General features: G+C 38.6%; 1 protein-coding gene across 5 annotated transcripts in view; it reads left to right on the forward strand.

The window, feature by feature from the left end:
- The window catches only part of FIGN (fidgetin, microtubule severing factor), a 103,519-nt gene that overhangs the window by 76,551 nt on the left and 1,690 nt on the right, over nucleotides 1–25,278 (forward strand). For 4 of the 5 annotated variants that reach the window (XM_062611038.1, XM_062611039.1, XM_062611037.1 and 1 more), the window contains one exon: nucleotides 17,176–25,278. This exon is cut by the window's right edge and continues 1,690 nt beyond it. In XM_062611038.1, coding sequence (XP_062467022.1) covers nucleotides 17,184–19,424 — 2,241 coding nt within the window. In that variant the 5' untranslated portion in view covers nucleotides 17,176–17,183 and the 3' untranslated portion in view covers nucleotides 19,425–25,278. The remainder of the gene's footprint in view (nucleotides 1–17,175) is intronic. The other variant, XR_009963285.1, reaches the window with a different exon arrangement.

A 25,278-nucleotide genomic window follows, 5' to 3' on the forward strand; every position in this document is an offset into this window, starting at 1 on the left:
TAAATGTGATTTGCTTGTTCCTACTGTCTGCTGTTTATTCTCAATACTAGATATATCTTCAGAGCAGCTAACCCCATATACTGGTACAGTGGGTTAGGTATTCACCTGGCCTTAGAGAGTTGGCTGAGATAGACTGAGAGAGGTTCTCTCCACACAAATTTCACAAGCCGTGTTGAAAGGCTGTGCTGTATCAGCAGAGTTAAATTTCTAAAGTGAGCAGCAATCACCCAGGCTGGCCTTCAGTACATGAAGGAACTGGAAACATGCAGGATAGGTGGTAGGAACAGGATACTGCTTTGTTAACTTCAAAAACCTTTGCTGTCCTATTTTCTGACCACTCCTTAGCACTGCTGCTCTTGATTTGGCATAGCTTTAGGTCTGAGATAGAGGATGGTGAAAAAATGTGTGTGAAGAATGGGAGGGCTGTGGGGTGGAGAGGGGAAAGGGAGAAGGAAATCATATATGTTGAATACAGGAGGAGGGATGCATCTGAAAGATCTGTGTCTGTCAGATCTCCTGATTTGATACCAGTGAATAAACTGTTAAAGTTTATTGAGTATAAAAAGCAATTAACTGAATGTTTTTTATCTTTTTATGAATAAAACGATGTCATTCTCTAGGCAGAAATAATCTTGCAGTACAGTGCAGTGCAGTGGGATAGATGCTGAAAAAAAGGGTCACTTAGAATTTCTCAAAAGGACTTGTATTTGGGATTGTAGTTAATATAGTCTGAATTGAGATAGTCCAAAACATGTTTTTTCTGGTTTTGTCTTTTTCTGTCTGCTAGATTCCAAGCTAGACACTATGCCATAGCTAGAGACAAACATCATCCCTGCTCTGGGAAGAGAAATAAATACATGTGTACAGTTATATATACATACAGAGAGAGAGAGAGAGATTTTCTGAACCAAAGCTTTATATTGTGTCTCTTTAAAAATCCATATAAAATACAAATACAGAATCAAAACTGTAATAGCGAGGAACATATTTCCCATCTCATGCTGCAGGGCATAAGCTAATCTGCTGAGATCAGGAAGGAACCCCCCCTTCAACCCTGTGTTGTTTTTCATTATACAACTGGCTGTTTGCATTATGTTTTTTTATTAGAACTTGATTGTTTAATGACAAAGATACAGAGTTATGCTAAAATAAATAGAAAGCTCTGTGGTGGAAAAGCAGAAAATAGACTATGAAAAATAAAGTAAAAACCGAAGACTCCTCGAATCTGCTCTGCTCACCCCAATCCCTCCAAAGCCAGTGAATGTTTTCCTCACTCACACATGCATTTTCTTTATTAAACCCCATCCCCCGGAAGAAACCACGACTGTATTATTTAGAACCTTGTGGTGTTCCTTTTGCCTCCTTCATTTTATAAGGAGATACTTCCATAAGCAATATCAGCCAGGGAAGTTCTGTACTAGACTGCTCTACCTTTAAAGAAAGACCTACTAGGCAAATCTGTCTGTTTAAACCAGTCTAAAATGCCGGAAATATTGTCTGCCGTAACACAAAGGATTCCAGTTCTGTTGGACAAATGTTCTCATCTGATGCAACTCATCTATTATGTATCTTTTGTAAATGTGTGATAATAGAACGGTAACCTCAGCAGTCCACAGAGCTAGTTTGTCTGCGATTGTTTGGACAAGTGGTTGCTTCTGTTTGGAGCAATTAAGTTTATTTTTGTTTTGGGGGAGGTTTTGTTTTTTTAAAAGAGCCAACAAGCAAACAATGCAGAACACCAAGGGAAATAATTTTATTTAATCCAAATTGCTCTCTACTCAAAAAAAAAAAAAATAATCCAAACTAAATTGCCATAAACAAGAGAACAGAGAAATCTGAGGTATTCTGTACCCAAAGGCACCCTCCGGATTGTTTATGGTACCTTTTGCTGAAGGGCAAACTGTGATTGATGCTGAGTCCTGACTGGGAGAAGTTGGGCTATAATGTTGGGATTTCACTGATGGAGAAGAAAATAATGTCTATGCTGCTGTAGAAGGTGAAATAGATTTCACATGGACTCCAGTTTCTGATATTTATGCTGCCTTTTGGTGAAGTTGTCTTGAAACAAGCCACTCCAAGGCTCACCTTAGGTTTTAATAACAGTAAACATTCCCACTAGAGCTGTCTCCTCCTACTTGGCCATGTCCCTGTGGAGAATCCTCACCTTCTGACACCACGGAGGCGCTGGCTGATGGCAACACCTTAGGTTCAGCATGGGTTTTAAGGTCGTTCTTCTTGTCCCTTTTTTAGGGATGCTATTGCTCCCTCTCACTGATTCACAGTGCTTTGGGGCAAATTCTGCCTTGAATTTAACCCACCCTTTGATTTCCTACTTTTGCAATTTCTTATACTAGTCTGTACTCCTGTATATATGACACTCCATCTCAGGGTAGCAACCTGTAAGTAATGTAAAATTTGATAGGTCCTAGTTCTTCAATGGAAGAAACTCCTCAAAGAGTGATAAAGAAGGCTTTTGTGTTCAGACTAAGCAGACCTAGAGACATCAGAAGGAGGAGTCTCAATTTCTATTGAAAGTCAGTCATTGCTTGAGATCAGCATCTTAGTTGAGCAGACTGGTGTTTTGTAGGCTTGATCAAATAATAATGGATCTGAGGCTAAAAAGTGATTTTTTATTTTTTTTTGGTGGTAGTTCTAGAATACAGAAGGAATGCAGTGAAGGTCCCCCCCTGCTTTAATATTATGTTAGAAATAAGAAAGGAAGGTAACCATAGTTTTATGATAGCTAAGATATACCTCCTGTAGATCCTACATTTCTGTCAACCTCAGTTTTAAACCACTAAAAATATCAGACTGTATGATATTGAAGGATTTACTGATGAGCAATTGATGCTTCAAAGCATCTGCGCTTAGTAAAATCAACAGTACAAAATGCATATTATGCATCTTAGACCATCGGGTTGTCACTCACAAATTATGTGAACTTTAATGCATTATTCAGAAGTACAAGAGAAGGCAGTCCAAAGCAGCTGTGGAGTCTCATTTTATTTTATGTTATTTTATGTTATGTTATTTTACAGAGAGAAGAAGCTAAGTATGTGACTTAAAGGTACAGAGTTTGGATTTATGTTGTAGGGTAAGCAGCAGCAGCCCTAGAACTGTTGGATCTGAGTACAAATTCAGTTCAGACATAAGAAACTGGAAGATATTCTGATCTGAAAGCTACAAAAAGCACATCTGGGAATGAGTTCTGGGTGTAGGGATGGCTGGTTGGTTGTTTTTTTGTATTTCTTTTTTCCACTTCGTAGTGCAAAGAAGCATATACCACAAAATCAAATGAAACTGGCATTAATTTGGTAGTCTCGGTTCTCATAGTCCTATTGATTCAGAAAGCTGCAAATAGATATGGAAGCTCAGAGGCTGCATTTAGGATTACTGAAGTTTGAGGGCTAGCGTACATGAAAGATGTAATGAAAGCACGCATTCAGTAAAAGAACTCTTCTTAACATCTTAACATGGAATTTTGATATAAAAATCTTGGTTCAAGAGAATTAGTCTTCATCACTTTGTTGGTATTTCATTATTGATTACTCATCTTTATGCTCTTTTTCCCAAAGTCTTGGCCGCCGACAAACCTCGAGCAGAATATCTAGCAAGCAAAACAACATTTGCATCTCTATGTATTTCTCCTAGTGGGAGACAAAAACGTAGTCTTGGTCATTTCTTATTGATGACTTTAAATATTATGTAAGGCTTAAATCAATCTGGTGAGAGAACAGTAGCTATTCCTCAAGATTCACTCTGGATATTTAATTAGCTAAAGCTTATACATGCAATTTATTTTCTTTTTTGCCTCTTTCAGCATTTGTTAGGTAGTAGTATTGATATGACTAGTGCAGCGAGGTGTACGTCTAGTTAAATTGAACTTTCTATTGATGAAAACTTATCTCTTGCTGATGGCTGTGGTTTATGAATAATATATGTCACAGCGTTACATTTTCAGAGCTGTGGTGTTCTTTGCATTAGGAACTTGGGGTTTTTGGTGCTAAGTAGCTACTAGGAGTTGATGATATGTGAAACATGTAGGGAAATAGCATTAGTTGTATATGTGTGTATGCATAAATATATATGTATATTATACATCCGTAATTTTATTTTGAAACCAACCAATTTGCTCTATTTTTTTCTCAAGCATTTTCAGCTGTGACTATGGAAGGAGAACTGACAAGTGTTTCTTCAAGTATCTCTTTTCATTGGCCATTTTTGTTCATTACCATTTAGCTGGTGACAACAACATTTAGTACTTGTATATTAATGACTAGAAATTGTTAAGTGAGGGAAGAGCAGTCAAACAAAGCCAGGCAGTATTAACTTTATGCATGCTCAGTAAATGATACCTGACTTACAGTAGTTTGTATATTCCCCATATAGTCTGTGATTAAGTACCATTACAGAGGTAATCCAGTCTAGCACAGTATTTTAAGCAGTTTTAATTTTTTTTCTGCAAATCTTATTGAACCCCAAGCATTTTCAAATATATTTTTAGGGGAACAAAAAGTCTATATTGCAGTAAATCTATCATCACAGCTACCAATTCCTTGAGCTTAATTATGACACTACTAAATGTGAAAATCTATTCAGCGCTAGGAACACTTTTCACATTACATTCACGCTAAAGATTGGCTGTTAAGAGCTCATTACTGGTAGTTTTCTAAAGAGCGGTTTATTAAACACTGTTACCTAATAAGCATCTTTGGTGGTGCAAATTGCTGAAAACAGTAATGAGTCTGATTAGACTTCATTTCAATTACAACAGCTTGTCTAACTAAAAAAAAAAAAAAAATTAAAAAAAAAAAAATCTCTCCTTGATGTTTTGGAATCTGGCTACAATGCATTAGATGGTTTAAAAGGAAAATGCCACCTCTGTGTTTCCTTTCCACAGTTCAGTAATGAATAGAGAGCTGTCCGAGTAGCCGTCCAATTTAACACATTGGAAAACTAGATGGGCAGCGTTGGAAGCACAATCCTGTTTGCTTAAAAATTCTACAAAGGCTTTCCAGTTAATATATCTAAATAGGGTCATATTTAGGTTTCCTCTGCTTCCCTTGCATAAGAATATAAAACCGTAAGATGAGAGAAAATTAAAATGATTCATTCCTACCTGCTTTGCAGAGGTTATGCATTCCTCTAATTATGCACCTTTCAGTTGTTATCTGTAAATGATTTACAGATCTGTAAGATCTGTAAATCTTTCACTTGCAATCACAAAATTCTCAAGCTTTCACAGTACTTCATGATTCAACCTGTGGGGCTTTTTAACTTCTACAAATTTTTTCCAAAGTAAAAATGAAACTTAATAAATTTATACTGCTGGTATCAAATACTTCACTGAGTATTTGTTAGTTTATGAACTTAATTTTTGATGCTAAGTGTGTTTAAGTGTATTAATGTTAAGGTTTCTGTGGAGTCATTCCTTTATCTTACTTACACATTCTGGATGAAAAGAATTTAAGCTGATCGTTACTCAATATGTAGTAAAATCATAATGTTCCTGTTGATAGTGTATAGAATTTTTAATACTAAATTCATGTGGGTGCACTTTTATATTATTTAACACAGAATTGGATAATTTTATAATTAAAACCTTGTAATAAATTATGCCTGGAGAAATTACAGAAGGGGGCACACATAGAAGATACAGTGCTACTGAAGGTGGTATGGTGGACTGGGTCTCAGTGTGGCTGAAATCAGACTTCTTTCCAGGCAGTTTACAGCAAATTTTAGGAAGGTTCACATTCAATAAAGTTTGCAGGCCACCCTATTAGGCATAGGAAATAATGCAGAAACTGAGCTAATGCAGCAAATACCAGAAGACTCTGTCCAGATTTTAATGAAATATTTTCTGTTAGGAGTTGTTATTAAATATGTGGCCCAAAACCCAAATGCTGGTGAGCAAAACAGAGTTTGCTTAATTAACTGCTGAATAATTGTTGCCTAAAAGGAAAATCATACAGTAAAAAGTGAGGCACATTTATCTCTTTCACAGTAAATTGTAAACTTCAGTGGTTCTTGTGACTTCAAACCAGAGAAGTGACAGCAGAATCAAGCCCATGAACCTCGGCATCTCGTATTGACACCAAACCCCTTTTTGGCTCTTTTTGTGAAGTTACCTTTCTACCTTGTCTTTGAAATTCTTCCAGTTAGCTGTGACATATTGTATATTTTGTGAGAGAAAGGACTTTCGTCAGTGTGCATCATCAAACATCAAGTAAAATAGTGGGTTGGTTTTTTTCTTAAGAACATCATGCAAACACAAGTGCTATTATTCAGCTATACAAATGTGTGCCTGTAGTGTGCTTTGAGATGCTAATCAGTGGAGCTTGACTTCTGTACCCCGAAGCAAATTTTAAAACTATTTCATCATTAGCTGACTATGTATGCAATAACACTATGGACAAAATTACAGGAAAAATAACACAGCTTATTGTTATTTAATCTATCAACAGTGCTCCGATAGTTATTGATACAATCATCACATGGTTTTGATTTTTGTTGTCTCTTGAAGGCTGTTTTTACAGAAAAGACTGAATTTGTGTGATAGCTCCAAAGACGTGACATTTTATCATCTGGGCTCTATCATTTCTTTCTGTTTTTAAAGAAAGCATGTTATTCTTTTCTGCCCCTTAAACTGCCTGTGCACCCTCTCAACGACATACTGCATGTTTCAAGACATGGCTCAACTTTTCCTGCTGCAGGATGAGCTTTGCTCTTTTTGAGAAAGGAGAACCAACATATAACATGAGGAGTTAGTTTCTTTTCCTTCCCACTCTCTCCAGGACTATGGCAAAAATATCAGCATACACAGAGTTAAATTTCTCAGTTAAGTCATTCTGTCTAGTGCCTATGTGTGTAAAATATATAAATGTTCATGCATATAGGAACAGAGAGTTTTCTATATTTACCTATAGAAAATTCCCTGTTCCTCCTCCCCCTATCCCCTAGTTAATTTGTCAAGCTAACTGAACAATCTATATAGCTCTTTTCAAGCGCTCAGGAAACAATACAGTAAGTCCCAAACCAAGAGCATGTAAAAAATTGGCTGTCTTCCATTTTTCAGTAGTTAATTCAGATACATGTTATTGAATGAGCCAGGAAGAATGTTTGGAATTTGTGGGATACAATAATTGAAAGGTTTAAGTGGGGAAAAGATTTAGTTCAGTGTCTTGTTTCTAGGTTGTCAGTTCTTTGGTTATGCTTCTGCTTTTAATCTTGTTTCTCCTCTTTAGGGAGAGCAGGAAGGAAAGGAAGGATCAGCTCCTAGTACAGCCAAGCCCGGGAAGGAGCCATGCTGGAGCTCTGTTTTCCTGAAGAGTGTGATTAGTGCAGTTCTGATGACTTAGCTAAGGTGTTCCCTACCTTGGGGAGGAAATCTGAGGTTCCCAGTGATAGCATGATTCCTTCTTACGTCATCTCTCATGTTGAAATACTAATGTTGTTTGTTTGGGTTTTTTTAAACGGAAAGACTAAGTAAGTGTACAGATTGATAATACAATCCTTTTACGTGGGAAATTCTCTTTGGAAAGACAGCGTATGCCAGCCCTAGTTGATCTGATGATTATAGTAAAGAGAAATGTGTGTGGTGTGTGTCTGGTACGACAGGGAAAAAGGGAGAGAGTGGATGAGCTCTGCTGAGAGCTCCCTGCTCTTAATCCTGGGCCATGTCAGGAGTATTCTAAAGCAGTTTATCTTCATGTGTCGTCTTGTATATAAGAAACAACACTAAACCCACCAAAACTCATTTCATATGTAGCTTTTTCCACAGCCTTCAGATCAAAGTTATTTTCTTCAGGCTGGACTAAATTATACTCAGGTCCCAGGAGTGAAGGACACTGAATTAATGCACTATGTCAACCAGTCCTGGCTATAGAATATTTTTATAGAAGTGTGAGACGCAACATCTCTTTACTATTTCATTAAAAATTAATGTGCAGATGATTGCCAAAAAGCAAAATGCGTAAATAACATAAACAAATTTTGCAAAAGCTTTGTACACTGTGGAGTCATCTTAAGAAGGATTTTTTTTCCTTGAGTATCAGATTACTTCTATATATACTTTTAATCAGTATTTGTTCTCATTTAGCTAATTAGCAGAGGTACTCTAATCTTAGTAAAACAACTGTTCGTACCTCTCCTATGTTGGTAGGTTTTGGAATAAGCACTTTAAAAGCAGAGCAGCATTCTGGTTACAGGCTGGAGCAGTGTGTTATTGGCCCATATGAATTTGCTTTTTCACTTTTGTTAGTTGAGTGTAATGGGTCAAGCCTGACTACAGTTATTTGAAACTTATCGAAATTGATCTTTGCCTTCATATTTGTAAGGTGAATAGGGCTGGTTAGATAAATCTCTGGAATTAGCCTTCTCTTGCTGTATATAAAGCTATGAAGTATATGCATACATAAATTCATTTTTTCTGAAGTATGATGACTGAAAAATATATTAAAACATATAATGTAGTGAAATCTGTACAGAGTGCTGCTGCTGTTAATTGGAGGGAAATATAGTTTAAATAATTTTCTGCGTAATTTGGTCTTACGTATTAGAGCAAGATTATTTTCTAACATTTTGGAACAGCATGATATAAGAAATAATTCAGCATCACTTAATATCTATTTATTGTGCACCCACTTTGTTCAAATAAAGTATGTCCCTTCATGACAGTTTTAACCCTATTTATCCTCATGCACAAGTGCTCACCTGTTATTTACTCACATAAGAGAAGGTCGATACTGCAGAACAAGGGGAGTGCTCTGTTGTGACAGAAACCATACATATTCATTAGCTTTGCTGTCCCTATGGACACATGTAGTATGTCCTGGTGATCTTCATATGGCAAAAGGAAGTGAGCTTAAGAAGGAAGTTGTCTTAATGGATTTAAGAAGCAGAAAAAAAAAAAAAAAAGTGTTTTTAAAATGCTTTATTTACATTGAGGAACCAAATCAGTAATTCTAAGTGTGAATGAAAAATAAAACTGCTGTAAAATGAAGCAATGTACTGAATCATGAGTAGCAACAGAAATGGAAAAAATAATAGAATCCAATGTTTGAAAAGTACAATTCTTAGATTCCTTTTTTTTTTTTTTCCTGGAAAGCTTAGGTCAGGTTCTGAGTGTTCCATATGAGGCTCCTTATTGCTGCAAATTTCTTTTGCCTCTCGTTTCCTTGCTAAAAAGCAAGTTCATGGTTCTGTGTTTCACCTGCTGCAGTTGATTGTGTGAGAAACACGATAAAGCAGTGAGTGTATTTTATCTGCTCTGCTTTTAAGGATTTGCGCTGTGTTCTTCCAAGGTAAATGTGCCTCAAATTCCACTTTTGGAAGGGGAACCAAGGAAAAGGCCACCTCTGCTATTGCTTAAAAAGAGAGTATGCATTTTGCTGCACTTAAAAAAGCTTCAGTTGGGTTTATTGGAAACTTGAAGTAAACACTTCAGTGGGAGCACAATCAAACTTCAGGTATAGACTGTTTTGTATTTGCATAAATATTGGTGCCAAGTGAACAAACTCCATGTTCATTTATGACTCTATTTTAACATGAGTGTTTTAATTCTCAGAATCACTGCAGATATCTTGCAGTAGTTACATCGATTCTTATGTTTATATAGGTATAAATTGCAGATTGTGTGGCATATTAAATCTTTTAAAAACACATTATGCCTACAAGCTTTCAGTGGAATACAGAAAGTTATATATAGAATTTTGATAAGTTATGCTTATTTTATTTACAGTTACTTTTCTCCTGAGTATTCTCTGAAAAATTATTATGGTCTCATTTGTTTGGTATTGACAAAATATGCTATGTCTTGCAAAGGCACGGTAGTGTTTGAAGGTACTTGACAGAAACAGCTTAAAAATATAAAACCTGGGAAGGGGAAGAATCATTATAGGTTGAAAGAAAACTCAGTGCAATTATTGTCTTCATTAATGTGTGTTTTCTAGTTGGTTTAGAAAAGTGTTATGAGCAAATGTGTACAGTGAGGGCAGACTGTAAAGTATTTTAAAGATCACTGACAATAAATCACAAACATGACCAATTTTCTATATAGAAGGATTCTGACACGTGTGCATAAATGGTTTTACTTATGGTACGCAATGACAGTGCATCAGTGTGATCACACTGCAAGAATAGAGCCCTGAACTGGGAATGCTTTTGTGCTTAAGGACTGCTGTTGCAGAGAAACTGATACCTTCGAGGTGGGCAGCATCCTGGAAGATCCTGTGGCGTGCCTAAGTAATAGTTATAGTCCCTACCTTCCACACGTGTGGGCTGCTGTTTGCTTGGCCTACAGATCAAGCCTGCTTCTGCTGGCAAAATATGATAGTGTCATCTCTGGACCTAGTTTGCCTTTGCTTGCTTGACTATTATTTCTCCTTATATCTGTTTCTTAAGGGCTTTGAAGCTGATGGATCTGCTAACGGCTGTTTAGCCAGAAATGTCTTTGTGACTGCTTTACATAAATGGTGGGGAGGGTGCTTGAGAAGAGAGAACTCATTTGCTGTAAATGTATTGCAGTTTGTTGCTGTAAGGTGCGAACGTGTGATTTTAAAAGGAATAATCATTTGACAGTATTTAAATTAGATAATTGGCATGTATTACTTTGAGATTCCATGTCTGTTTTTTAATTTGTAACTGGTCCAGGCTCTTCTAAAATATGTTGCATTTTTCTTATTTCTTTTATTTTTAAGTGCTGTTGACATATATGTGATCCTCAGTATTACTTGTGATTTAAGTGTTTTGTTTTAAAGATTGAAATGTTTTCACTGTCTGTGCTAGATGGGAATCATATTGTAAGTATCCCACCAACAGCTTGATGCCACTGATGTGCATGGCATGCATAGGCTATGTATAATAAAAGGAATAACAGAGCCCTAACAAGAAAATGCTGAGAGCACTTTCCAGGCCTGTTTTGGTGAGTTTGTGGCTGCCACTTACTGAAAAAAGCTTCCAGAGCTGGGCCCATACAGCTGGGTGGCTCACTTGAAGGCTCATCCTCCTGCCGAGTCCTTTGACGTCAAAGGAGTTCCTCATGGACTGGAGCAGAGGTCTTAACTGAATAATTAGAAAATAAATGTGGGAATCATTTTCTTTCTTTTTTGTTTTTTTTTTTTTTTTTCTTTTTCTCCAAAGCATAATTAGCTCACTCCACTCTTCAAAATCCGCCCTGTTTCCAATTAAGGGAGATCAGTTGCACTATCTTCAAACAGCTAAAATTATGCTTATCAATAAAAAATGGAGTGTAAAAGAATTGTTTTATCTTGAATTAATTTTTATTATTATGGGGCATATGACAATATATAGTCTTACAAAATATCAGATTTAGCACAAACCCGGAGTGTTGTGTGTCCTACATCTTGAACAGTGGTCATGGCATGACTCATACATTCTATTCTGTCCCATGTGTAAGAAGGATTTTAAAATGTGAATTTAGGGCCTGATCCTCAAGGTACTAACATGTTTGTTTCTCACTGATGTATGAGCTATGAGAAGTCCTGATACATTCCAGTGAAGTGCCTGTTTAAGTCAATAGCTGTTCTGGCAGATCTCTGCATGTCCACAAGAAGCAATCCCTTGGCTAAATTCATTATGGTCCATTGTGAAAATAGCGGTTTTGAATACCTGGAGACAGGCCTGAGAGTAGCATTTCAGTGGGCAGCTTTTGGAGTCTTTGACTAAATGTGTAAGCAACCCAAAGTGTTGAAGTTCACAACCACTTGCAAGTCTACAAGCAAGAGGGTTGGTGGTACTCAGACCTGTGGTTTTGGAGTTGTTCCTTACCTTGCAACAGCGTGATGCTACAATTTGGTTATGGACAGTTATCAGAAGCATCTCCTTTACTTGTTCATCCCTGGTACAGTCTGCCCCGGTACAGTCTTCCCCTGTTCAATGGCACATTAAGCAGTTGCTCATATTGTATTTAATCATATGCTTAAAGTTAAGAACCTGCTTAAGCAACTGATGCTCACAAAGGAGCCAAGCAGACCTGTGCTACATGTAACCTGAGGCACTGCAGGGATGAGGAATAAACAGGAATAGAGAGACCACAACCTGAGAAAATTTTTCTATTGCCTCAGGTATGTTGAAGGAATGGTTGGAGGCCCCTGACCCACACTAAAACTTTGGTAGCTGGTTGGAAAGGTTGGTGTGCTGCCCTGTTTCTAGTTCCTTGTGCTCAGTACCTGCATGCCGTTTAGGTTTTGTTTCCCAGCATCTCTGGATGTGCAATGCAGCCTTTGCAGGTATCTTCAGAAAACCACAGCTACATATGATTTAATTTTAGCTTGATTATTTTATTAGAGGTACGAATAGATGAGAGAGAGGTTTACTAAAGTCCTTGTGTCCTTTGTCTAAAGCAAAACGTTGATAATGAAGTTGGTTGGTTGAAGGTGATTGTCATTGCTTGGACTTCTCTGTGGGACACTGAATCCTTTGTTGTGTTTTTACCCAGTGTGGTCCTCAGCTAGTATTTCTGGACTTTTCCATGCCTGTTTTCAACAGAAACACTTGTATTTAAATTTAAAGGAAAGGCTAGATATTTATTTTTAGTTTTCTGTAACTGATACAATCCTGTAAGGCGTTGAGCATTTTGACTTGATACTGAGGGCACCAGTGGAGGAGGGTTCTTTGTGTTCACAAACTTATTCACGTTTCCAGCAGTATCAGACCCCACTTGACCAGGATGTGTAGAACACTGCTTGTTCCTTATTTGCATTCAGATTAAAATGTTTCTTAATTCTGACATTCTTTTTTTGTTGTTGTTGTTGTTGTTCTGGATTTTGTGTGGCTTTTTTTAGTGTGTTTTGGGGGGGTGTTTTTGTTTTGTTTGTTTTTTTTTCTGAATTTATAAATCTGAATATGTAAGTGGATTTCTGCTATATGGAATTGTTCTATGTGAAATTGATGAAGTACTGTGTATTAGATTTTATATTTTCAGGCTAAGTGCACAAAATTAGAAACGGAGAAAAATGGTCACAGATTTGGTACAAAGAAATTGAATAATTAAATTATTGACTATAATTACTTTAAATGTAATTCAGATAGATCCAACTTGAAGAATTATGGAGCAGGGTTGTATAGCAGGGCTTTCAGGACAAGGAAAAATAGATACTGCTAAAAAAGCCTACACTGCCTCTCTATATAATGTATTAAATTTATCTTAAAAGCTATTCTCTAATAAGTACATACCTGTACTCAAAGAACAGAACCATTTCCTTTTGCCCTTTACAGCCCATACCAGCACAGTTTACACAGTTCAAAACTGTCGATAGCTCAGAGGATTCCTAAGTTAGCAAAGATTTAAAAAAAAAAAAACATTCAGCTTTGCATTGCTTCTGGATTTTCAGGAAGTTACCAAGCAAATGCACTGTTTGCAGGCCCATGGCTTATGTCAGAGCTTAAATTATGGTTAAAAAAAAATACATATAAGTAAAAAAAAAAAAAAAGCAACCTCTAAATATGTCCTTATTTACCTGATCTTGGGTATTTGTATCAGTGTTTGGATTCCTAACAAAGGAAATGCAGGAGCATGTATCAGCTCAAGCAAAAAAACAACTAGTAAAATACAATTTAAAAGATGGAGAGGAAGTGGCTGCAAACATTACGCAGTTGGAGGTGGGAGAAGTGTTTGCATAATTAAAATAAACTACAACTTCTTTTTTTTCTTTTTTTCCTCCAAAATCATACATTTGACTTTTGTCAAACAATTATTGAACTATTAAGAAACTGAGTCAAACCTAGCAAAACTTTGCTGCTTTTTCAATTACTATCAAATTGAGGAAATGGCTCTTCCCCCCGTCCTCACCCCAGTCCAGACCATTCCAGTGGACTTCATGTAAATACAGATTTCTTCACTGCTAACTAATGCAAAAAATATGCATATGGTTAACTATTAACCTATGCTTCCAAATAACAGTAATGATTGCAATGTGCTGGAATAAATGCTCATGTTTCATGGGAAGAGAACAGTCCTGTTCTCTTAAGCTTATCTAATCAAGGCCTAATCCTGCCTTTACAGCCTTTGTTAAATGCATTGGTATTTAATATGCATCAATAAATAAACTTTCAATTATTGTGCAGTGAGCATATCCAAAGATAGCATGACAATGTGAAACTACTGGCCTAGCTAACAATTATTCCAAATAAAGAACGCTGATGATGTGATTTCCTCCCTTCTTCTTCTAATGGATAATTCAGATTTTCTGACATTCTTTTGCAGCCTCATAATAAGGAATAAAAATTAATCTAGACCAATAAAATTCAGAGAATTTAATTTTTACACCGCCTAAATGAATCTCCCAGCTGTGACTGAAAATAAAATTATTTTATTTTAAAAGCATGCAATCCAATCTAAACAAAAAAGGGCAATTGATTAAATTTTTAAAGTATTTATGAAACATATTTTGAAAAGCTTGAAAATGGGAGGTGTATGATATATGTTGTTGTGCTCTGACCTAATGTATTCTTTTATCTCTTTAAATCGAATGGTCTTCCTTCTACAAGCTGTTAAAGACAATGTGCCACAAGCGTAATCGTTGACTACAGTACAAATACCAGCCCAGCCAGATTCTCTGTTCCATCCGTGCCTATTTCATTCACCTTCTTTTTCACAAGTTTTGCTGCTGCTTTAGTGCATTCTTTTCAGTCTTTCTCATTGCATGTTAGTAGCTGGTGAGTCATCAAGCTACTCAAGTTCTTCTGCATCTCTGTAACAAAAGCTTTTAAGTGTTTTGGTAACCTTATAAGCCAAATACTGCAGAACACTGTTGGGTTGTTTCAGTTTTGGGTTATTTTCTGTTTGTTTGTTTTTTAACAGGGGTAGTCAACTTGTATGTCACTTAGGCATTTTTATGTTACAGGAATATTAATATTCTTTTATAAAAGGTTGAATTAAATTTCAGGGTGCTAGAACTGATTGGACGCTGATTACATCCAATTGGCTCCTGGTGATTTGCTCTTCAGATTTCTGGCTGAATTTAACCAAGTATGAGTTCTGAAAAGCTTCTGATAGTTTCTCATTAGAATTGCATTTATTTATTATTATTTTTTATGAGCATGATTTCTATGATTTTACCCAATTTCATGATCTATTTACTACCTCTGAAAGGCAGTGGTTGAAACATCGGAATAATTAGCAAAAACAGACTATATTCATACTAAACGAAAGAAATAAATCTGCCAAAAACTCAGTCTCAAAGCTGCATTTGTCAAAAGTACTTCTCTGAATTAACTTTTATAGGATAACTGTATAATTGTTAACAGACATTTTTCTCAAGTTGTCAAAGTGTTGGAAAAATGAGAAAGAAAATGTTCAGGGAAAAAAATCCACAAGTAATCAATGGCGTGCTCGTGTGGACTGAGATTTGCAGTGCTTGTGCTAATAAAATATAAGGCTCCATTAGAGGTACTTTGCAGTGCTCAGGCTAAATTTAAATAATTTGGTGATTTGCAAATGCATGAATCCAAAAATAAAAATGAAGAGTCCAAATGCAAATGAGTGCAACGGCAATAAAATATAATTGCAAATGAATCTGTTGCTTTATTCATTTATTGTGTAATTACTGCAATCCTTCCCACCTTGTTTTCAGTATTTCTTAATCATTAAGTCGGAAGCATGACAGCAGTGCCAGCCCTGGCATGATTCTCTTTGACTAAAACCTTGTAAATTAACACAATTAGCACAGCATCATCCTGCTAATTAACTTCCAGTGTCTGGTGCAGTGGTTTTGCAAACAAGGAAGAGGGAGTCAGAAGGGAATAAACATGCCATTCTGTTACCAAACTGTGTGCTGTGTTAGGTTTAGCTCAGCGAGGCTAAGCTGGCCATGTCAGATGCCAGAGTCAGGCAATGAAGAGCTAAAGGGGTTGGGGAGAAAAACAGGAGGGGGTAGAAGCTGTCAAAATAGACTGCAGTAATTCAGAGGGGAGCTGGTGCCACAGATGCTTCATTTCGACTAGGCCTCCTCCTTATCAGGGAATCTGTGCCAGAGGGCACAAGACTGTTTGCAAAAATCACTTTTGGTAATACGAGAGAGATTAAGGAGGTCTATTTGATACAGCTGTACAAAAATCAGCAATGTGTCTACCATGCATAGGTAGAGTTGGAGGGGGTTATCTTTAAGCTTTTAAATTGCTCTTACTGCGCATGGTGGATTACGAGGAGGAGTGATTATTCCCGTCACATTATTTACAAGATTAATTACTTTAAAATGACATTTGCATTTTTTTCCTCTTTTTTTTCTTTTTTATTCAAGGTGGGGGTTACAGCCAGCTGTGGAAGCCACAGAACTTTTTAGGGACTTAGCTTCATTTCTTTTTCCTTTTCTCATCTGTTTTTCTTTTCTTTCTTTCTGTTTTCTTTTTTTTTTTTCTTTTTTAACCCTCTTTCTTTGTACGCTGGAGGGGGTTAGGCTTGGGGGGGGGGGAGAGAGAGCAAGCAAGGAGACCGACAGACAAGTCATGCTTGGTTTTTTTTCCAGAGCCTCAACAACAGAACTGAGAGGCAGAAAGGAGCCAGTTGTAATTCATACCGAGTTGTAGGCTTTGTGTGATGAAAGCGACGGAGCGCTGCCTGGGAGATTGCTTTGCTGCACTCCACGAAGCAGATTTGAAACTGTCGTGGACCACTTTAGATGAGACTTGGATTATGGAATGACCTGCTATGTCTGTGTCATATTGTTCTGCGCAGGGTGCATTATACTGTGCTAACTAGGTGTTCAGTACCAAATAAGAGAGGTATCCTAGATGTGATCTGTCAGCTGTGTCTCATATTTTTATATTGGTTCAAATATAAAACTGAAACAGTGATGAGAGAGGACAGAGCAGCTGGATGCCGTGTATGTTAACAGTAAATCTGCACTCAGGGTATTTAAAACATACTGAGTTTTATTTAATTACTTTGAGAAATCTAGCATTATCTGGCTTTTTTAATAACCCCCCACTGTATCAGCAAAAGATGTGTCTACATGTGTATGTGCCTACAATGAACTAAGCGGTTTATGCTGCTTCATAAAGGCATTGAATTTTCTTTCCTTAAGGATCTGTGGTGTTAAGTACAGTCTTTCAGAGAGCTGAAGAAGTTCCTAGGCAGTATGTTTGAGAGTGCATTTAAAAGCATCTGAAAAAGGCCTAGCTTGCTGTTAACTTTGGTTTTTTTTCCTGCCGCCCTAGGCTTGAAGATGCAGTGGACGCCAGAGCATGCCCAGTGGCCAGAACAGCACTTCGATATCACTTCAACTACCCGGTCCCCTGCCCACAAGGTGGAAGCCTACCGGGGGCACCTGCAGCGCACCTACCAGTATGCTTGGGCCAACGATGACATCTCGGCTCTGACTGCCTCTAATCTTCTGAAAAAGTATGCAGAAAAATATTCTGGTATTTTGGAAGGCCCGGCCGAGCGGCCCATTCTCAGCAATTACTCTGAAGCTCCCTCGGGGCTGGTGAACGGTCGGAAGAATGAAAGTGAGCCCTGGCAGCCATCGCTGAACTCGGAGAGCGTGTATCCCATGAACTGTGTCCCAGACGTTATCACGGCCAGCAAAGCTGGGGTAAGTGCAGCCCTCCCTCCCGCAGATGTCTCAGCCAGCATTGGGAGCTCTCCCGGGGTGGCCAGTAACCTGGCTGAACCCAGTTACTCCAGCAGCACCTGTGGAAGTCACACTGTTCCCAGTCTTCATTCAGGGCTCCCATCTCAGGAATACGCTGCAGGATACAATGGCTCATACTTGCATACCAGTTACAGCAGCCAGCCAGCACCTGCACTTCCATCCCCTCATCCATCCCCGCTGCATAGCTCGGGACTTTTACAGCCACCACCACCACCGCCACCACCAGCCCTTGTCCCTGGCTACAACGGGACCTCTAACCTCTCCAGTTACAGTTACCCTTCTGCCAGTTACCCTCCTCAAACTGCTGTTGGCCCTGGGTACAGCCCTGGGGGTGCCCCGCCGCCCTCGGCGTACCTGCCTTCAGGAATCCCTGCTCCGACCCCTCTGCCCCCAACCACCGTCCCCAGCTACTCCTACCAGGGCCATGGTCTGACCCCCATTGCGCCATCTGCCTTGACAAACAGTTCAGCGAGCTCTCTCAAAAGGAAAGCTTTCTACATGGCAGGGCAAGGAGAAATGGACTCCAGTTATGGAAATTACAGCTATGGCCAACAGAGATCTACACAGAGTCCCATGTATCGAATGCCCGACAACAGCATTTCAAATGCAAACAGGGGGAATGGTTTTGACAGAAGTGCTGAAACATCATCCTTAGCATTTAAGCCAACAAAGCAGCTAATGTCCTCTGAACAGCAAAGGAAATTCAGCAGCCAGTCCAGTAGGGCGTTAACACCCCCATCCTATAGTACTGCTAAAAACTCACTGGGTTCGAGATCAAGTGACTCATTTGGGAAGTATACCTCCCCAGTAATTAATGAGCACAGTGATGAGCACAGGCAGCTCCTCCCTCACCCAATGCAAGGCCCGGGACTTCGTGCAGCTACCTCATCCAACCACTCTGTGGACGAGCAACTGAAGAATACTGACACACACCTCATTGACCTTGTTACCAACGAGATTATCAACCAAGGACCTCCCGTGGACTGGAGTGACATCGCTGGCCTAGATCTAGTAAAGGCCGTCATTAAGGAGGAGGTTTTATGGCCAGTATTGAGGTCAGATGCATTCAATGGACTGACTGCTCTACCTCGGAGCATCCTTTTATTTGGACCTCGGGGAACAGGCAAAACATTAATGGGCAGATGTATAGCTAGTCAGCTGGGGGCCACATTTTTCAAAATCACTGGCTCTGGCCTTGTCACAAAGTGGTTAGGGGAAGGAGAAAAAATCGTCCATGCCTCCTTCCTCGTGGCAAGGTGCCGCCAACCCTCAGTGATTTTTGTTAGTGACATTGATATGCTCCTTTCCTCTCAAGTGAGTGAAGAACACAGCCCAGTAAGTCGGATGAGAACCGAGTTCCTTATGCAGCTGGACACTGTACTGACTTCTGCTGAGGACCAAATAGTAGTAATCTGCGCCACGAGTAAACCGGAAGAAATTGATGAATCTCTTCGAAGGTACTTCATGAAACGGCTTTTAATCCCACTTCCTGACAGCACAGCGAGACACCAGATAATAGTACAACTGCTCTCACAGCACAATTACTGTCTCAATGACAAGGAGGTTGCACTGCTTGTCCAGCGCACAGAAGGCTTTTCTGGACTAGATGTGGCTCACTTGTGTCAGGAAGCCGTGGTGGGCCCACTCCATGCCATGCCAGCCACAGACCTTTCAGCCATTATGCCCAGCCAGTTGAGGCCAGTTACATATCAAGACTTTGAAAATGCTTTCTGCAAGATACAGCCTAGCATATCTCAAAAAGAGCTTGATACATATGTTGAATGGAACAAAATGTTTGGTTGCAGTCAGTGATACTACTTAAAAAAAGTGTAATGAATGTTGGCACACACAGAACCTGCTACATAGGGTAGAGAACCCTTTTCAGTGGTGTTAAAATTGCAAAGGGTACTGGGAAGACTACAATTTACCTTGCCTCTAAAGAGCCAGGGTATACTTGAAGGAAAAGTGCATCAAACAAGAGCTGCTGATCTGAAAAAGCCACACATGACAGAAAGCGCATGTTGATGCTCAGTTCTGTTCAAGCTAGACAATACTCACCAAGGAGCAAGGTGCAAGTGGGTTGATTTCAGAAGGACATGAACCCTGTGTGTTGATTCCATTCTGCTGTTCTTGAGATTTAGTTGCTGTCAAGTGCCTGAAGTGGTGCTTTATTTTTTGTTTGCCTCACAATTACATTGGTGGCATGTGCTAATATAAAGAGCTTTAACTTCAAACATTATTGGACTAAAGAGATGAACGGTTGTGTTGCGACAGAGAACCAGATTTTTGCTATTCTAAGAGCAACAGTATTCCTCAATCCTGTCTGTTCTGCGGTGTTAAACTAAGAACAGGTAAAACAGGGTAATGGTAATCTGGACCTTAATTTCTGCAGTTCATTTCTTTTAATGTTCTGTCTGCAAAAACTCAGGAAAGTGATTGTGATTTGTACAGTACCTCAAAGGAATGTGTTGAAAGCACTATGTACTGCTGAGAGTTATAGGCTAGGCTTCAATGTTACTTTATATTAAATATGTATGTTTACCTCAACAATTGGAAAATGGCAAGGAAAATTACTTTGAATGTATCCAGGAAAAAAACTAAAGTGTGATATGACTGAAGCTTTACAGTTTTTAAAAATAGAAACAGAAGGATTTCCCAGTGTTCAGAAATGGTTCTTCTGCAAATTTGTCAGATCAAACCAGAGCAGAACGATTTTTCTTGTCAGTAAACTGTAAGAGTTTTCAGCATATTGCTCCTTGATAATTACGTGATACAGTCTTTAGAAGGTGCATAGATGAAAAAGAGCCACTTAATTGGTTTATGTTAGCATCCAAAACAGTCAAATGTAAGATTTGGTAGGACTCCAAGAGGCAAATTACCTTAAGCTGTGACTGCTGGCCTTTGTTGCGTGGCATTAGTCATAGTTTTGAGGTTACTTTGGTGAAGCTGTAGGGAGTGGGATCAGTGTAGGTCGCTGGCAGAGCTATGGGTTGCAGAGCTGTTTGTAGCAATGCAGTGGACTGTGACCAAACAAACAGTACAAATAACAAAGCAAAACTGAACCCTCAAAGTACATTTATTTCCTTTCCCAAACTGTAAAGTTGAGTTTTTGTTGTGTATGTATGGCTCCATTATTCTTAATGCAATCTTCGTTTAGCATCCATAAGAAATCTTCCAGGCTGGAGTGTGCCCACCATTATTTCTACCTCAGTTTTGTTACGTTTCTCTTGGAAAGCAAAGTAAGAAATAGGGCAAAAAACACCACCACCACAAAAGTCAGATTACATTAGGAATGCAAACCTGCTAAACAAGTTTCAGAGAGCTGCTGTTTTTTCCCCTGAAGTCAAGTTTTTCACTATGTTAGTGCTCTTTACTTCCTCCCCCCACCCCCTCTTTTTTTTTTCCCTCCCCCAGATATACGTATTCCGGTGTCTTCCTTCTGGAAAGACTAGGTGGCATGTGTGGCATTTGCTCAGTTCTCCCCCACGCCCCCACCTTCCCTTTATCCTGTAATGCTTTCCGTGCAACTCTTTTGGTGACAGCTGACTGATGTTGGGTAATGTCTCTGAGCAGGAGCAGTGCATGTTGCAGCTGCCCAAAGCCTCTGCCATCACATGAACAAAACAGCCTTGCTTTTTTGAATGTATTTTTTTGTTTGTTTACTTTAAAGAGACAGTAACAAAACTGTTGCAAAGCACTGGCATTTAATGTTTCTGTTAAGTAATGTACATTCAAATCCATTAAATAAATGCACTGAAAAGCCCCAAGAAGAGAGATACCAATCTGTTGATAGGTCATGTTTGTCTTCTCAAAAATTGTATTGACCTTGTCCATTTTGTTAAATCGATGGAGACATTTAGCATTCAGAAAGCTAATGAGGGATTTTGTGATATTGCTGGAAATTTATGACTCTTGATTATTACTTTCCTTTATTTTTCTTTTAAGATATATATATATATTTAGATAGAACGTGCTAAAAACAGAGCAAATAAACCAAAATCTAATTTAAGATGGATTCCTGGCAAACATTTTTTCTATCTAAAACTTTGTTTTAAGCATAAAAGTACCATTTTAAAAACAGTGCCTTTCATTAAGGGTATAGAAAGTAAGATTTAAGTACATCACTTGCTTTTCTTTTTTTTCTTTTTTTTTTTTTTTTCAACAGCAGTTGCAGTCTATGATCCTTGTTATGACCCAGTCTTTCTGCTTCCCCAAATCTCCACAGGCTGCTTCTTCACCCAGGTCATTCCACCATCCTCATATTTGGGAGATCCTGATGTCTCCATTAGCTGTAGGCTCACACTGATCACACTGGCAAGTATGCTACTGCAGATTGCTGACCCAATTTCTGTCTTAGGCATTGCCTTTCATATCTGCTATTTGAGCTGTGCTCATTTGAAAGGCTTGGGCAAGTTTTGATAAACCAACTCTTGTTCAGTTTCTCCTAACCATACTCCTAACAGATTTTTTTGCAGCGAGTAAAATGAAAGCTACCAACTAGTGTGTTTTTTTCCCCTCTTTTTGTCCAGTAGCAGAACCAAAAGCAAGCGAAATTGTAGATGGTCCCTTTGGCTTCCAGCTTTAAAGCATTGTCTTTAAAAAGTCACTCTGGGAAATGGATTTTTCAAATGTTAACCAAAGTGAGAAGCTGGCAGAAACTGAGATGGTGTGAAAATGCATGTTCCACGCGTGCGCACACACGCACTCATGCTCATTCTCTCTAGGGTGAGATTCTACTTTAGGGCAGCAGAAGTGGAAAGCTTCACCCCTATCCCAACAACTATAAGGAGAGGAAAATAGAGCTGGATTTTTAACCGAATCTTTTCTTACCAACAGCTGTCCTGGTATTGCTCTGCGAGGGTGCCTATTGAATTTATTGAGAGCTTGGCCAGGTAGTGTAAAGAGGAGGCACCTCAGCCCTTCTCCAAGTCCTTTGATGTAATTTTCCCCGCTTTGTGAGGGGCTGAGCTGGCTGAACCCCCTGCCATGTTCTGTCCTTATTGCTTTCCTTCCTCTTCCCACATTCAGCCCATTTTCTACCTAGTGAGCAGATTTGGGCAAGCTGCTGGTCCTTCACCCCTCTCAGCAGCCTTCTTGTCAAGGAGTGTCCAGGAAGGGCAGGAGCAGTATCCTGAACTTGAGCGGGTCCCAAAAGTTAGGATTGGTTTTGAGAAGAGAGACAAAACACATTCTAATGGTACCTTCATTATTAAATGTTTGCTGGTCTTTGACATTTCTGTGGTAGAAAGCCATTTGCTGTCTTTTATGACTAGGCAAAGATGGGGACTGCTGCCACAGAAGTGCCCAAGTGGTGGGCAGGGACTTCCCAGCCACTGGCACAGCCCTGGAACCTGAAATGGAAATGTCACAGGATTTTAAGGAACCTGAAATGGTTAAAGAGCCTGTGCTGTGTCAGCCTCACTGCAGATGCTTTACGTTGTATTTTTATGTGGGGATCCCATTCTGCATCAGCTCATTTTCTTCCTTGTACCTTCAGTAATAATTCCTATGGCAGCAAAAGTAAAATAAATTGGAAGAATATTTCTGCAAGCTGAAGGATCAGTATCAATTCAAGAAGTTCATAATGACCTTATGTGAAACAGAAATGGCAATACTCTGTACTTCTGCATGTTTCTTTCCAAAATATTCAGAACATTAGTGGCAGTAAAGAAAAGTTTGCTGACTGAGCTGATCAATGGAATGTGAAGGCAGTTTACTTTAAGGCTATTTACTTTCACACAGATTATTTATCTATTAGTCAGTTTGTATTCTACTCAAATGCAGATAGATGGGCAAAATGTTTTCTTCAGCATTAGAAACCTACCAAGGGGAAAATCAACCATCTGACTAAAATACATAGGCCAAACACCATCTGGGTGCCTTTACCACCTATTTGGAGGCTGTGCTCTGTAAAATGGTACAAGGTCATATTTAGGTGGGTTTTTATAGGATGTTTCTGTAGGGGATCGTCTAGTCATAAAGATCCAAATTGTATCCTGTGTCAAGATGTTAGTATATTGAAAGCAAATTTGGGGATCTGACCGGGGTTTTCACTGTCTGCAAATACATACAACTTCAGGCAAAGGGCAGTTCTTATAATCACCCTGCTTTTTTCTCTGAAGCACTCCATCATCACGAAGGAGAATGCATTACTCAGATCTGAAGGATACACTTTGTCACAAAACAAGGCCGCCAAAAGTTGTAGGGCCTCCTACCCTTTCACTTACACCAATCTGAAGGTGATATAACCTTGTTGACTTAAAGGAATTACTCCCGATTTCTGCCCTTCTTAGAGAAGTCATTGCTCCAATGTATAATAATCTATGTCTGTTGGTTTTCATCATCAGCTCTGAAAGCTAACCTTGTCCTCACAGCACTAACTCCTTTCCATCTTGTATGTGTGCATGTGTGTATATAATATTTATATGTGCATACACACCATGTCCAAATAATGGCTTTGTCTCTTTACTTAAAAAAAAAATCAAAGTCATTTAATCATCTGCAGATTTATATGAAGCACATTAGTAAACATGGAGATACTAGTATTTCAGAATTCAGAAAAAGCCCAGCTGTGCTGGTGACTAACCAATACATGAACTGAAGCGCACACTCTGCAAGGACCTTTGGTTGACATTCGATTTTGAACCTGCCAGATGCATTTTTGTGAACCAGGGATACTGCATCTTTAATGAACAAGTCTCTACTCTTTCCCCTGTTTTTAAATACAACACAAGCAGTGTAGCACTAGGCACTGCAATTGTCAAAGACAATTAGACTGAAAGCAGGAAAATTTCACCTCCCTGTCTCAGTGATATGTAGAATGTCGGCAGTATGGGTCAGCCTTGCCACAGAGTTGTGTGAGAATATATGAATCAGTCCTATAGAATGTTAAATATTTATAAAATGGTTCTGTACTACACCAAGGTTGGGAGCACATTCATTCCTTCTTGTTTTATAATAGAAAAAGAAGCAAAAGTTTATTTCCAAACCTAAACTTTGTGTGGATCTTTTTTCTGGTGTTTTTATTTTTTTTCCTTTTCACTTTGTTTTTGTTCTCATGGTTTATATGCAGTTGCTAGAGGCTTTTCATTTCCTTTTTAAAAATATTTTCATCAGATGTGCGTTCAGACGTTTGTTCTTTAAAACCATTTCTACCTCATTGCTACATATTGTACATGTAGTATTTATTTGTTGTCTTTTTTTGAATGTCATGCATTTCGTAAGAAAAAGACTTGTCCTTGAACTTGAACAGTCTACCTCAGAAAGACTGTCTTTACACTGAACAGTATTAACAACCTAAATGATAAGACGCATTAGCGAAGTGTGGCAGGGTAGATAATGCACGAGTACTTGGGATACTGATGGACTTTTAATTGTACTCATAACACAAGACTGCTTAAAGGAACTTAAAGGAAATTATGCACTGTGTAGGTCTTCATCAAGGTCCCATTTTGGCATGCTATATTAAAAAAAAAATGCAGCTTTATTCTGATGTACCCTTCTAGAGAAGATTGTTAGTATTTTTCAAGCATACTTTTGCCATGGCAATCTGGCTATATTAAAAAAAAAAAAGACAAAAAAAAAAAAAAGACAAAACCAAAAACCAACCAAACAAAAAAACCAACCAAACAACTTTTCTCTATTGACTGGCATATACAGTATGCAG

Source organism: Pezoporus occidentalis, unplaced genomic scaffold, assembly GCF_034315485.1.
Source record: "Pezoporus occidentalis ecotype Australia unplaced genomic scaffold, CSIRO_AGI_Poc_V1 ctg150, whole genome shotgun sequence".
NCBI lineage: Eukaryota > Metazoa > Chordata > Aves > Psittaciformes > Psittacidae > Pezoporus > Pezoporus occidentalis.